Source organism: Vanessa tameamea, chromosome 7 (assembly GCF_037043105.1).
Source record: "Vanessa tameamea isolate UH-Manoa-2023 chromosome 7, ilVanTame1 primary haplotype, whole genome shotgun sequence".
NCBI classification, from domain to species: domain Eukaryota; kingdom Metazoa; phylum Arthropoda; class Insecta; order Lepidoptera; family Nymphalidae; genus Vanessa; species Vanessa tameamea.
The window spans coordinates 2,095,166-2,110,743 of record NC_087315.1 but is presented as its reverse complement, the minus strand read 5'-3'; the positions used below and the strand labels follow the sequence as shown (position 1 = coordinate 2,110,743).

Below are 15,578 nucleotides of genomic sequence, written 5' to 3'. Positions count from 1 at the left end.
TAGGCGTTCTGACGGGTCTCCGTGCACACATTGTCCTCCCTCCAGACGTCGACGGCGTCCTAAGCTCGCCCACCCGCCCGGTGACGCTGTAGAGGCTACTCTGGCCAACAGCTGTGTCCATTCGAATAAAAAAAAATAACCTGATCAATTCGGCATAAGGCGACCATTCGGACTTAGATACACGACAGTGTGAGTAATGCTAATTTATGAACTTCGGGATGCTATTAATACTTATCTATTAAATTTTTCAAATGTTACATTGACTAATTCCGAACTTATCCTGATATGATATATTTAAAAATGAATAAACTTTTTGTTTATAATAAAAAGTTTGAAATTGGATGATGCGTTCCTGCACCTGTGCGAATGCGATGGCTATATAATCACACGCGAGTGAAAGAGAACATGTTAGGACGGTTCAACGTACGACATTCTTCTGGCTCCTCAACTGTAGTAAGGCAAATTATGATTGTATTTTGTAGTTGAAAATTAAGCAACATATTTTCTCGACCGCGCAAATTTATGCTAGCTGATTATACTATGAAATAAAGAAAATAACAACTTCAGCAGTGTCTTGTCTTGCTCGCCATTATTAATAAATATTAGATACTAATAAATTTTATTCTTAATTTTTTATGAATGTAACTTCATTACATTTTGCTAATTTCCTAATAAGAATAATAAATAAAATAATAATAATTAGCATGAATTTATGTGAATTCGTTTCTTACAATGATTGCGATTTGAGAGTGAAATTTTGCTAAATATAATAAATAGCTCTGTATGTAATTGTATGGTACAGTACAAGTTTGGATTTAAATTGTTTTTAATCATAATAATGTGATGGACATAATATGCAATCTTAATTTTAAGAATGCATTAATATTCAGGTGGGTTTTTAAAATGTTGAACACATATTGAGTAATATTACAAAAGTGATAAGGAACAAGGCAGTCAACAGAGTGATATATGAATAATAAAAGAGAATGGTTCATGTTTCTTTATTGCATCATTTAAATAAAATATCACTTGCTTAAACAGATTCATCTAAGAAGTCTATTTGTTTCGATAAAATAACTTTTATTAATGTAACGAAATATATATAATTTCAAATCTATTTGTACACATTTTGAATTAAGCTGAATATTTTTTTTTTTGTAATTCGATATTTAAATATTTCAGAAATTGGTTCATTACTTTAGACTACTTTAGGGGGTGTGTTTACATGTACAAATAGGGTTTAAAATATTTATAAATTATAAAATATAACGTAGCAACTTGTATTAATAACATTAAAATACCTTTAAAGAAAATTAAATTTTCGTAATAGTTACTAATTTGCACTTAATTTATAAATTGTTTTTTTTTGTTCATACTTAACTAAATCTAACTTTGTTCCTAATTTTTAAATTCCTAAAAACAGTGCATATTACTTCTACTATATCTGTGCAAAAGAAAAAATTGGCAATTTTATGATATCAGCAGCATTGGTGGCAAATGTTTCTGAATATTTATTTGCCAAATATTAATCATACAATGTTGGGGTATTACAAAACGAAATGTAAAAAAATGGCAACACAGAATAACACGCATTGCTTTATATCTATTTATTGATTGGAATTTTAAATTTGCTAAGCGGATTTGTAAATAGCGCCTTTTGAAGGCAGATGTCTCTTTCTCTAAATCCGTTTTATACCACTGAATATTCGAGCATTATTAAATTTTATCTTCGTGTTCCAGTAGCGCCATTTAAATTTCGAACATTTTTTAGGTTTTTACACTTTTCATACACAAATATACTTCTTACGCACTATAAGCAAACGCACCATAATATGTCACAAGTTTGTTTACAATTTTAATTTTAACAACAATAGCTTATTACAATTAAAACAACCTGTCGAACGCTAATATCTATATAGTTTTTGTTACGCAAATATAACAGGAAATTTAATACAATATCTATACATAAAAATATAATTACGTATTTCTGTCTTAACATACATAGGTATGATTTATTTAAACAAATATTGAGTTTAAGTTCAGCCTTAAACAATGAAGGCTTCTTTAGTTCTACAATGACTGAATACAGATTATATATAATATATTCTGCACTAATGCTAAAATGTATAGAGAAAATAATTTATATAAACATATAATTCAAATTTTAGATTGTATGTCATATCAACATAAAATATATTATAAACGGTAATAAAAGCACTATACCATTTCGGTAATACAGTCGAAATTGTACTTAATGATAATAGCTATAGAGCATTATTTTGCGTCGTAGTCATTCTGTCCTCAGTCCCAACGGATCTAAGAATGGCAAGTCACTCGCTCCGTCGCACTCCGACTGATAAAACAATTTAAGCGGCACTTCTTTCACTTTCTTCGCGATTTTCACTTGTTTTGAGTTAATTTGTGGCTTCGGCTTGGGGCCCATCACGACCGGCACGAGCTGCTTCCGACCAATCGCGTCGGTCGATTGATTTTCAGCAGCTTCTAGCGCCGTTTCCACGTCTATCAAAGCATGATTGCGGCATTGGAGGAGTGCAGCTAACTGTAAATGGAGATACAAAGGAATTAAAAAAACACCTAGTGCTTATTTCAATTGCGAGAGGAATAAAGGTAAATTAACAATTTTAATTGACATGAGTGTATGCTAGTTTAAGTTACAGAACAGTTTTTTTTTGTTTTTGATATATTTTATTATTCTTTATGAATTTCATAAAGCAGAGATTGTCGTAATAAATTATTAATTTTAATGACGTCCTTATTATCCTTTATACATTAAAGTCTTAATTGTGTCACGATCTTTCAATGTATATTTTGTTCATGGTCTCTTGAAATAGATGCAGATAGTTATCGAAATTTTTAGTTTAATTTGAAATGGATTTCTTATCGCTAGCGGTAATTGGAAAAACTGGTAGCTGTTAAGCTACTTTAAAATCAACAGAACTGACATTGAATCGTTAGATATATTTATGGGAAACATGTGTATTTTTTTTTCTTCCCTCGTTTAAAAATATTCTTGGACAATAGTTTGGGGTCACCTGCACGATCTGCTGCAGCGGCAGCTCGGCGCGCGGCGGCGGGCGCGGCAGCGCGGCGCGCAGCGCGGCCACGGCGGCGGGCAGGCGCGCGCGCAGCAGCGCCAGCGCGGCCAGCGAGCGCGCCACGTCGCCGCCCTCGGCCACGCCCTCCGCCACGCCCTCCGAGCCCGACGACTCCGCCTCCTCCTCCGCGCGCTGCTCGAACGCGTACACGGAGCTCGACGCGTCCAGGATGTTGTCGTGGCTCCTGGGGACGGCGACGTTTGGGAACATACTCGAAGTCAAGCGTTAGAGTCAAAAATTAAACTACACTAATTTAATGATTGTCAAAGTAAATGTAAAACGGAAGACTGAGAAGATCGTAAGATACTCAGAGACATTTTTTTTTTATGTTTTTTTTTTTTGTTTTTGCAAAGAAATGATTCACTGCTGTTTGAAGTGGCTTAACAGTAATCAGTCAATTTTAGAAGTCATATATACAATGTGGCTGTGACGTCAACGCATTACATAATACCCCTAATACTTTTTAGGGTTTTAAGACCAAACACAAAACAAAACAATCAAATACATTCATTAACTTAGCCCCAGTGTTTTTTTTTCGTTTCATTAATTTAGAACATCCTATAACATTATCGGGGATATTATAAATAAGTCAACTATTCATTCACAGAATTAAAACCTAATTTAAATTAACCTAAATTAGCAATGCCGCCTGAAGTCAAAAGGGATTGTGCGGGGAGCGGGTGAGAGCGGAATGTCCAAGCGGCGTTGCCGTTTTTAAGGGTCATTGACCTGATTTTACAAATGGTGTTTTACTTTGTTTTAATTTCCGTGTGAATTATTTTGTTCGAAAATTTAACTTTTCGTCTATTTGTTTATTCGATAATTTTATCAAACATATATTTACGCCTTTTGATCATCGTCAATGCGATGACATCGGTGCCGCTCTGTGTATATAATTTTATTATTATCACTACATAGTTTTGAACGCATTCTGGGCTCCTGTTATAAAAGCGTTGCTTATAAAAACATTGCTCCTCAAAATAATTTTTAACCCCGTTTAGTCGAGCCGGAGCCGCATCAGTCAACGACGCATTTTTAAACCGCGAATGCCTCAGAGCTCATTCTCCAATGAGGGCCTCACAGTCGCAGTCACACTCACGGGGGCGCGTGCGCGGGCGGGCGCGGCGCGGGGTGCGCGTGCGGCGCGCGCAGGTGCAGCGCCAGCGCGCACACGTGGCGCGCGCCGGCCGCCGACGGCCGCATGAGCACGCACAGCGCGCGCGCCGTGTCCGCCGCCAGCACTGCCCGGACACATATTTCTTTGTATTTAAACTCCGTATGCCGCCTTGCATTAAATGTTACCTTTCCCTTGTACCATCTTAGTACCCACCTCGGATACTACGATGTTACGTTCCCGGTACCCGTAGTTTCATTGAATCTTACATAAATACTAAGTATTGCTAGTAAGCGGTAAAAAGTGTTTTAAGTAGGAAATACTCGCCCATACGTACGTACTCTCACAGAGCCTTACCGTCGATTATTATGTGTATATTTTGACGATCATTCAAATTATTAGTAAAATTTCAACAATCATTCAAACAACTCGATCGCTGACTACTAGAAAAAAATAATTTATGCCTCCGGAACCTATTTCTACTCACGTATACTTCTAATTGAGATTAACATGGCGAGTATGATGTAGTGCACGTTGGGCAACATGGGCCCGTCGGAGAAGATAAATCCCCACAGGTGCGGGACATCGGGACGAGGGAACTCCCGTCCGAAGAGCAACCGGAGCCAGCGACTGAAATTACATAATAAATAAAAATTAAATACTCCAAATTAAAATAGATAACCAGAGACAATGTATCAAGGCATATACAATGTTATTATATACACAGATTATTATTATTTTTCTCAAGCTACCTACAATAAATAACATTCCAAGAAAATAAATAAATTTTCAAATACTACGACATTCGATAACTATTACATACAACTATAATATTCGTAGTTACTATTCTTAAATAAATAAACAAATATATGTATAATTACTTAAAATATAAAATTTTCAAAACGAATAAACGTTAGTATCTGTTAAGGACTACCAGTACGGTTAACGTACATTTATATTAGTAAATAATTTTTCCTACATTTTAAGTATAAATTTTACCGTCAGCGCGTGAATGCTATTTCGCGCCGTGCACCAAACCTATTGTTATTTAGTTAATAAATGAACTATTCAATATTCCGAGTGGTCGATTTTACATTAGGCTATTTGACAATGCGAAACATAAAGTGTAAATTATTGTAATCAGTATATATTATGAGTTTAAAAATGGTTATTTATTAACGAAAGTTGAAAATAATAATGAATGAATTCAAAAATTTATAAATTAAAATGAAATCTTTTAAACGTTTATCACGTGACACAAAACGCTCCTGATTGGTCGGGCTTATGATGACGTTTGCCTACTGTATGTGGATTATATGTGCCACAGATTACAATACAGGCAAGTGACGTCACCGATCCCATTACAGCGCCATATTGTCAAAGTAGCGTTTTCGCGCGCCTTTTAAATATGGAATTTTTAATTTGATATTTTTCAGCAAATATGTACTAGAATTAAAAAAAAAAAAACAACTTTTACTGGGTTCCTTAACCTCTACTAAATAATATAAAATGGATTTTAAAAACCAGTCAAATAGCCTATTACTAGTACATCCCTGGATCATACACTACCACTAGAAACTAACAGTAGAGTAGTGAGTATCTAGAGAAATCAAGGTTACACATAGATAGCACGTATCGCCTCGCCGCTCACCGATACACGTGCTTTGGATATTATATAGCAAATAGGTAATCTTGTACGCAACAAGTATTAAATAAAATTATTTTATCTTATCACGTTTTTATTTATTTAGTGTGTCAACACAGATTACATTACAATCGGGTATTATAAATAACTAATTGTTTCGATAGTTTGTTTATAAACAAACTTATATAACAATAATTGTCAGTTACGTTTATTTATACCTAATAATATTTAAAAAGAGTATTCATAATATAGCCACACATTACGCCACGTGTATTTTTTTGTTCTACCGTTCACTTCACGCATCCAAATTAATATTAATTGACATATATGAATATTCATAGCCACTTTTTTAAATCACGTACTAAATTAGAATTATTGATATAATTAATGTAAAAAGAAAGAATTAAATTAATTTAATATCGATTCTAATATTAGTTTTCTACTTACATTCCAAACAACTCCATGGAGATGCTGCATTCAGCCAAATGTGTTGCCAGGTCGGGGTCGAATAGCATTAAATATTCCTCTCTTACTTTGTCTAAATATCGTATTACTTCATTTTGATTCTGAAACAGAAACATTATAATATCGTGACTTAATTTATTTTATGACAGAAGAGTTGATTTTTACGAAAAATATACATAATATAATAAATATGTCTATTAATTCTTAACCTAGTGAACATTATGTGTGATGCCCTTCCGTAAATTTATTAAAATTATTATATTTGAGCTTTGTTCCTTTTGGAATCTATAGTATTTTCATCCTATTTTAGACAAACAGGCTTATGGCATTCGTCTAGCTAGTCTTTGTAGACGAAAAACCTAGTTTAACGATGTATTTAGTCTATGCTCCACGCACACACAAGAGGGTAGAGAGCGGCGGCGGCATAAGGGCGAGTCGGGCCATTTGCAATCGCGACATACAAGTCGATATTAAACACAAGACACAATATTTTACATCAGACTAGGCATGGGCGATATCCGAATTTTGTGACATCGGTGGTAAAACGGATCATTCGATTAAGTATCGATGCTGACATCCCATTTCAGATATCGTCCTGTCTTTGTTTAACTTAACATTGTACGGTTTATAAGAGATGAAACAAATGATCGAAATCGAAATAGTTTTCACATTAGCTTCATCTCTTTCTAACAGACGAGTTACCGTAAAGATAAAGAGACACAGGACGAATGTTTCACGCGTTTAATGTAATCGCACTTTATTCGTATATCGTGCATTGACGTACCAGAACGATATACACATATTTTTTTAGATTAGATGAAAACGGCTGTGGCAATTCGGCGTGTAACAATCAAATTACAATGTTTATTTTGTAAATCACTATTGTTAATATAAGATAGTAATTTAAATAGTATTATATGAATTTAGTACGTGTATTGTCTTCGAGACGGGCAGTCGTCCGCCGGCGGAGGGCACGTCACCCGTCCAGTAGAACTTCTCCAAGCCTTTCATAATCGCGCTGAATAGCATGCTGCGAAATACATATAACTTATGATAGAAAATGATGTTAAACTAGTTGTCAGCCACGGTTTCGCTCACGTTGCAGAGGCTCGTCGGCCGGTATTACATATAAAAATGCTATATGCCAATGTCTTTCTTTGCATTTATTTCTATTCATATTAAATTTTGCAAATAATAAAATTGACAAAAAAACCGCTGAGTTTCATTCGCCGATTCATCTCAGGTCAGGGTATTTTCTTTTCCGAACCGGTGGTGGTGTTTCATTTGACTATCAATAAGTAAGTGTAATGCTTCTATATTGAATAAAGGAATTTGAGTTTGAGTTTGGTTCCGGCTTGCTCTATACCAAATTTCATCAGTTTCCGTTCAGCTGTCTGGCCGTGAAAGAGCAACAGACAGACGGAGTTACTTGTGCATTTATAATATTAGTATAGATTATAGGGGACAAAGTTATCAATTTTCGATAATAACCGAATAAACGAAAATCTATTTACAACTCGTGCGACTAAACTGGCCTCACTTGCCCGCTGCCCGCGCCCTCCCCGCGGGCGCCCGGAGCGTTCACTACCGCTATAATATTTATTAATGTCGCGTCTATTACGTCATCAGCGCCGAGTGGTCTAGTTAAGTCACACGGGGTGTACATACAATTGGAGTGTCTGTTTGTAATATTGTACACAGTACATATACCAAAATAACATTTTTTACAATTTTTGTTTGTGTTCTGTTTGTTCCAGAGATTATCTGGAACGGCTGGACCGAATTTGACGGGCCTTTCACTGGCAGATAGCTGATGTAATAAGGAGTAACTTAGGCTACAACAATAACTTTTTTGTTAAATTCAAACGCGCACGAAGACGCGGGCACAGCTAGTATTATTGTATGTTTTAATACACGTTAATACTCACTAGCTGTCGTGTTCTAAGTAGTCTTCTTGTAGATAATATCGCAAGGTGTCGCTGAAAAAACGCAGTCACAAAATTATTAACTTTATCATCTAGACTTTTGAAAGGAACAATTAGTCCAGAATTATTGATATTCCTGTTTACCGAAGCTTTGTAACCAATAAATATAAATGAAAATCCTTTTTTTTTAATATAATTTGATTGTTTTTCTGACCGCTGCAGTATAATGCAGTTTGAAAAGCATTCGGAGCAGATAATATAATTAATGTTATGTCATGTCAGTACGAGTTGTTGAAATATTTTTATATTTTATTTACGTATTATCGATATTATGAATCCCAAATATATCTAAGCACTTACAATGACTTCCTCATAGTTTTTTTTTTATATTGAGCAACCGAGTCAACAATAAATATTGTCCATAGATCTAAGCACTGTCCATTATATTAAGAGGGGGGCGGGCTTGGGCAGAGTGAGAGGCTGTACCTGATAGAGCGCGGCGCGCACCGCCGGTCGGCTCGCAGCTCCAGCAGCAGCGGCGCCAGCACCTCGTGCATGCCCTGGCGGTACCCCGGACACGGGTGCGCGCGCGACCAGTAGAACAGCACGCGCACCTGCCCGGTATGAATAACGAAGTTATTGACTTGGCCCCCCAGGTCGCCGTTTCGAATACGCTTTTGGTCACTTACCATGAGATCTTGTACATCCTTATCGCGGAAGTAAGCTTCGTCAGGAAAAGTTCTAACAACGTCTTGAAGTATCATCGCTTTGAGTTCATTGTCGCAAAAGTGTTGCTTCCATGCGCTCTGTTAGAAAAACATTAATTTACTCAGATAATATGTTATCTGTTTTCTTTTTGTTTTATTTGCAGCTATCGACGAGCTTCATTGTTATCAATAAAGAATTAGAATAAGAAACAAAAATAGTCGAAAAAAGCTAATTCATATTTGTTATCCATAGATAGAAGTTCCATAATAACAATAGTTGAATTTTGATGACTGAGTACAGATTAATTTTGTAAAACACATTACTATATAGACTCTCATTCTCAAACATTCTCAAATTTATTAAATAATAGGATAGATTATTGATATTTTTGGTTTGAAAATTTCTGGAGTGCTATTTACAATAAATTTTATCTTTAAAACATAAAAATACAAATGTTGCACTTATTATTTTAAATAATCGTTAAATAAGATTTTATAAAATAAAAATAAGTGAACGACGTAAATATAATCAAGGATATATCATACACAATGATACAGGGTCAAAGCGCGGTTTTGCCCCATGCGACGTTTCGCTTTAAATATTGTAATTTTATATAACAAATGCGTAACGATGGATGATTAAATGATGGATATTGGATATGGTTAACACAACTAAAACGTTTAAGGTTTTATTGAACAACAAAATTATTTCCCATAAAAATGGAACACTCAAAATTGTTTTTATTATACAATAAGGGAGTAAATTCGCTTCAAAATATTAAGTTTCGATCATGATCTGTCATAGCTGAGTGTTTTGGGGAACATTTAGGTATATTGAAAATGGGACTTCCTACTTTAAAATAGATTTTATGATCACACTACTTCTTCTCTGAACTTTTCATCCTGAATGTAGCTAAGTCAAGCTCAAACTATGCTGAAAATTTGTAATTTGCCTGACACACATTTCTAAAAATTTATATTAAAATTTTGACCTGTCATCTTCGACAAAAAATACAATTTAAAAAAGGTAATTAACCTGCATTGTATGAGTTAATAAATCATTTTATTTTTCACACACATCATTACATACTATAAAACAACATTGCAAACGCTGGCTGAACCCTACGACATAGATCAAAATAATGTACTACAGTATTGTACACCTTAAAAAGGTCTTCAAAAAAGTCCGCGGTGGTATATGTCTATCTCTTTATCTCTTCTTTAATTCTCTTATAACCCACAATAAACATTTTTGATCGTTTACTTTTTACGAGAAATTGTTGGCATATAAGAACGCAACCTTATCTGTTGTCGTTATTAGTTAAATATCAACATGGTAGCAGAGCGTGGTTGATTGCTACTTGTGGAATTAATATAATTAAATAAACGCAGTAAAACTAAGAAAACCGGAGCATGTTTCGAACTCGACAATTTATGGAATTGTGTCACTGGTAAAAATATAGATCGAAGTAAAGAAACCAAGGCGAAATCTGAGATAATTTTATTACTGGACCCTATCATTTATGTACATGTTCAGAATGCAACAACATGTAAAGAAGTCTGGGAGAGTTTAGAACAGGCTTTTGATGACAGCGGGTTGTACAGGAGAGTAGCCTTGCTGAGAGATTTGATAACAACTACACTGGATTCTTCTCGAAGCGTAGATGACTACGTAAATAAAATAATGTCGACCACAAGCTCAGAAATATTAAATTCAACATTGATGATGAATGGCTCGGTACATTGATGATTGATGTTAGCCGGTCTCCCTGAAGCTGAAGCCCATGATAATGGGACTGGAGAGCTCTGGCATCAAGATCAGTGCTGATTCTATTAAATCTTAAATTCTTAAATTCAGCATTTTTCACAAGGAAAAAGGTCATTCAAGGAAAACAACATGAGTCAACAAAGGCCTACAAAGGACCCCGATGTTATAATTGTAACAAGGACGGACATTTTGCTAAGAATTGTCGTGCACCGAAAAAGAAGAATATAGAAAATACAGAAAGAAACAAAGGTTTTGTTGCAGCTTTTTCAGCATCTCCTCAGACAATAAATCCGGACTTGTGGTATGTGGACTCGGGTGCCTCCATGCATATGACAAATAAATGTGATTGGATGTATGATGTTACAAGTCCACCGATACCCACCTACTGTTGCCAGTAAGACACCGCTACCTGTGGAAAGTATGGGTAAGGTCAATTTATTGCTTAATGATAATAAAGAAAGTAAAATTCAGGTAAGACAAGTTTTATACATACCTAAACTTGCTGCAAACCTCCTGTCAGTCAGTGCTATGGTGAAAAATGGCTGTAATGTAATTTTCAGAGATGAAGGTTGTGATATCTATGATAAAAATGGTAAGCTCCTATGTGTTCAGCTACACAAGTAAACAATTTGTATTTATTAAACACACACAGAGAGGTATTTTCTAACCTTTCTTGTTCAGATAACTTAAATGATTTTGTTCTGTGGCATAGATGCATGGGACACCTGAATTTTTCAGATGTTAACAAGCTGCCACAGTGTGCTGAGGGAGTTCAGTCATTTTCAGACAAAAATAAAGGTCCTATCATTTGTACTATCTGTCTCTCGGGGAAACAGACCAGATTGCCCTTCAAGAGCATTGGTTCAAGGTGATCACAACCACTGCAGCTTATCCACACTGATTTATGTGGACCAATGGAACAAGAATCTTTTCATAGATGACTACACAAGAGGAGTTCATGTCTATTTTTTGAAAAATAAATTGAATGTTGTAGAAGTTGTCAAAGATTACAAAAATAAAGTAGAGATTGAACATGAGAGAAATATAAAAGCAATTCGTTCTGATAATGGAAAAGAATATTGCAATAGAAAATTTGAAAACTTCTTGAACAAACATGGGATTGATCATCAAACAAGTGCTCCGTATTCACCCCAGCAGAATGGTTTTACTGAACGGATGAACAGGACCCTGCTGGAAAGAGCAAAATGTATGTTGTTTGATGCTAAGCTTACAAAACAGTTCTGGGCAGAGGCCCTTGCAACGGCAGCATATATAATTAACAGATCACCTGCAAGATCAATAAATAATAAAACTCCTATGGAGATGTGGACTGGTAAGAAACCAGACTTGTCTAATTTAAAAGTATTTGGCTGCGAAGTTAGGACACAAGTTCCAAAAGAAAAACGGCTAAAATGAGACTCCAAATCCAGAAAGTTATTGCTTGTTGTTTATTGTGCATCTACTAAAAGATACAGAATATTTGATCCAGATACCAATAAAATCATAAAAAGTAGAGATGTAGTATTTTTAGAAAATGTGAAAAAATATGATAATAATATATACTTACCTTGTACATCCACAAACAACAGTCCAGAAATACAGCCACTTGAAGAAACCTGTAAAGAAGAATTAGAGGACGGCACAGGTCATTTAACTGGTGAGTCAAGCGAGGACTACCAGTCTGGCGAGAATGACGATTCATCATACATACCAGAGCAATCGATCGATCTCGAGTCACCAATAAGACACATAAATTTACGTCCACGGAGAACTGTTAAGTATGCAGAAACAGATGATTAGTTACTTCTGTCCAGTACTTAAATTAAATGATCCTCAAACAGCGGACGAGGCCTTATCATCATCTCACGCTGATCAATGGAAAAAGGCTATGCAAGAAGACGAAACAAATCTTGGTCACTGGTTGATACCAGTTGTACCTGAAGACACACCTAGAAAGTCTTACCGTGTAAATGGGTTTATAAAGCTAAAACAAATGAAAAAGGTGAGATTATCCGCTTTAAAGCAAGGTTGGTTATCAAAGGGTATGGTCAGAGAAAAGTAAGTGACTATGATGAGACATATGCTCCTGTTGGAAGATATACATCTGTTCGTTTTTTATTTTCACTGGCTGCGAAGTATGATTTAGAAATGTTTCAGATGGATGCTATAAGTGCTTTTCTTCTGGGTGACATTGATGCTGAGATATACATGTCACAACCAGAATACTACAAAGAAATTGATCAAGTATGTATTTTACATAAATCAATTTATGGACTTAAACAAGCTAGCCGGCAGTGGAATCTTAAATTGAATAATATTTTATTAAAAATTGGCTTACAAAGATCGCATGTGGATCCCTGTATTTATTATTTAGTAAATGAGTCTACAACTATATACATTGCAGTGTGGGTGGATGATCTTTTGATATTCACAAATAATAAGGATAAAGCAACAGAAATTAAAAACAAGTTAAAAGGAGAATACAGCATGGAAGACCTAGGTGAAATGAAGAATTGTATCGGCATGAACATAAATAGGAACCGAGAGGCAGGTATGATTATGTTAGATCAAGAAAAATATGTTAACCTAGTATTGACCGGTTTAATGTAAACCAATTTGTACTCCGATAGAGGTGAATGCAAAATTCGAGAAAAATCCTGAAGATGGAAACAAAAATATTCCATACAGGGAAGCAGTGGGATGTCTGATATATCTGACACATATCACGAGACCTGATATTACCTATGCGGTTAACGAGTTGAGCCAGTACTGTAATAATCCAGAAAATCAACATTGGCTTGGAATAAAAAGGATTATGAGATATCTTCAAGCTCGGTCAAGGCGAGAACAGCGCTCTACTCATCCATTGTGACAACCAAAGTGCAATTAAACTGGCATCAACAGACTGCTATAAACCAAAAACTAAACATATAAATATTCGTTTACATTTTCTTAGAGAAAACATTATTAATTCTAAAGTCAAATTTAAATTTGTAAACGGTTGTAACATGGTAGCCGATAACTTGACTAAAGGTACTACTTTCGAAAAACATTTGTTTTGTATCAATAAAATAGGTTTGCTGTGGGGAGTGTTGGCATATAAGAACGCAACCTTATTTGTATCGTTATCAGTTGACAACTTTTATTTTATTTCTTTTTCTTAATCGGTGATTAACATGTAAGCTTGTAACCTTTTGTACTAACGATATACGTTCGTTGCATTTTTCTAAATAGTCGTTTATTTATTTCCACCTAAATATCAACAGAAATAATGGCTTAATTTCGAAGCGATTTTAAGCAATACAGCATTAAACCTTATCCAATTAGGTACCTTAAATACATTGTGAATTTAATAAAGACCAATATGGCCCTTTACAGCATGTAATTGAAATGAATATTTTCGAAGATATTACAGATTTAAAACGAAGGGACATAGACATATTTCTACTGTATAATGACTGAAAAACTGTGAATGTTTTAGTATCAGCATTGCACCCGTGCGAAGCCATGGCGAGTCGCTAGTATATTCTAAAGTTTTGATAATTTTCAGTGACCATAATTATACTATGTATTTTCATTCTATTCCTCTGTTAAGCTGTATTATTTTTTAAATTTTATTATTGTAATTTTATGTGGCATATAATATAAGCTAAATGTAATTATACATTAAATTTCTGTAACACTGTGGAATACAGATAAATTATAAATAACTCATTTTCATTTATCAACACAAAACAGTTAAAAAAGTCTTGAACTTTCATATGAAACAAATTAGGTTTCCTCCTACTCAGATGTTGTAATAAAATCATTTGGACTATGTTGTGTAGAGTGTAGTCTTAATAGCTTTAATTTTTGTTGACTTATTTAAAACAGAAAACTACTTGTTCAACATAATATTATTCTTCCATCACCACTTTCAAAGCAGACAATATTGAAATACATTTATTTTACAGCAAAAAGCTTAGAGAACTCTTTACTCGCTTATTTTTTTATATTTCTTTTGTACCTTTGGCAAATGGACTTGTCGAAGGTGTCAAAGGAAAAAGAACTTTCCTTATATACATAATAAAAAAAAATTACCTCTTCTCTTTGTGAAAGTGGATCATCCCCAATTACTCCCCGTGGATCCATGGACATTTTCTTCCTCAAATCATCATAAAAGTTTCTGTGTCCTCTTATGCTGCAATTATGAATAAACTTATCATTTTAATATTAAGCTTTTGGATAGAAAAAAAAATCTAAATGAAATAATGAAAAATAATTTTCCAATAACAAATCCAATATGTTTTATTCAATTGATGCATATAAATTGAAAGAATTTTGCATCCACCATTAAACCCCCATAGGAGATGAATTTTGAAAAATCAATCCTTTGTGCTCATCTATATTCCATAAGGAATTTCTAAGCAAAACTTAATCCCATTAGATTCATCAGTTTAGTCTGTGGATTATATGACAGGTAGTCCATTTCAAAATTTTACTAAATATTTAGAAACATTTATTTTGACAGTTACAAAACCAAAATCTTCCTTAATTTTTCAAAGGTCTAATATATTTTATGAACTTAAAATTTGATAACAATTTTGTAATGATTTGCAGTATGGTTCTACCTCATTAAAATGTCTTCTGAAGGTGGAGGAACAGCATTGAGCAATATGGCCCAAGCCAAACTTCTTGGGCGAACTAATCTGTGTTCCACTGCAGCCTTCTTCAAGTACTCCATGCTCCATGTTGGAAACTGTAGACTTAGAATATATAACAAAATTAATAAAAAAAATGTCTAAACAATTAAGTTTTTTGAGCATTACATAAAAACTTCTTGGTAATTCAATTTATTT

The 15,578-nt window shown here is 34.5% G+C and overlaps 1 protein-coding gene across 2 annotated transcripts in view; it reads right to left on the bottom strand.

The window, feature by feature from the left end:
- Window positions 1–987: 987 nt before the first annotated feature.
- Window positions 988–15,578, bottom strand: part of LOC113400746 (TBC1 domain family member 5) — a 146,863-nt gene continuing 132,272 nt past the window's right edge. For both annotated transcript variants that reach the window (XM_064215302.1, XM_026640393.2), the window contains 11 exons: window positions 15,351–15,485; window positions 14,821–14,920; window positions 8,955–9,071; window positions 8,752–8,879; window positions 8,269–8,319; window positions 7,271–7,370; window positions 6,323–6,441; window positions 4,718–4,860; window positions 4,216–4,357; window positions 3,054–3,300; window positions 988–2,560 (listed from right to left, as the gene is read on the bottom strand). In XM_064215302.1, the coding sequence (XP_064071372.1) occupies window positions 2,291–2,560; window positions 3,054–3,300; window positions 4,216–4,357; window positions 4,718–4,860; window positions 6,323–6,441; window positions 7,271–7,370; window positions 8,269–8,319; window positions 8,752–8,879; window positions 8,955–9,071; window positions 14,821–14,920; window positions 15,351–15,485 (1,552 nt within the window). In that variant the 3' untranslated portion in view covers window positions 988–2,290. The remainder of the gene's footprint in view (window positions 2,561–3,053; window positions 3,301–4,215; window positions 4,358–4,717; window positions 4,861–6,322; window positions 6,442–7,270; window positions 7,371–8,268; window positions 8,320–8,751; window positions 8,880–8,954; window positions 9,072–14,820; window positions 14,921–15,350; window positions 15,486–15,578) is intronic.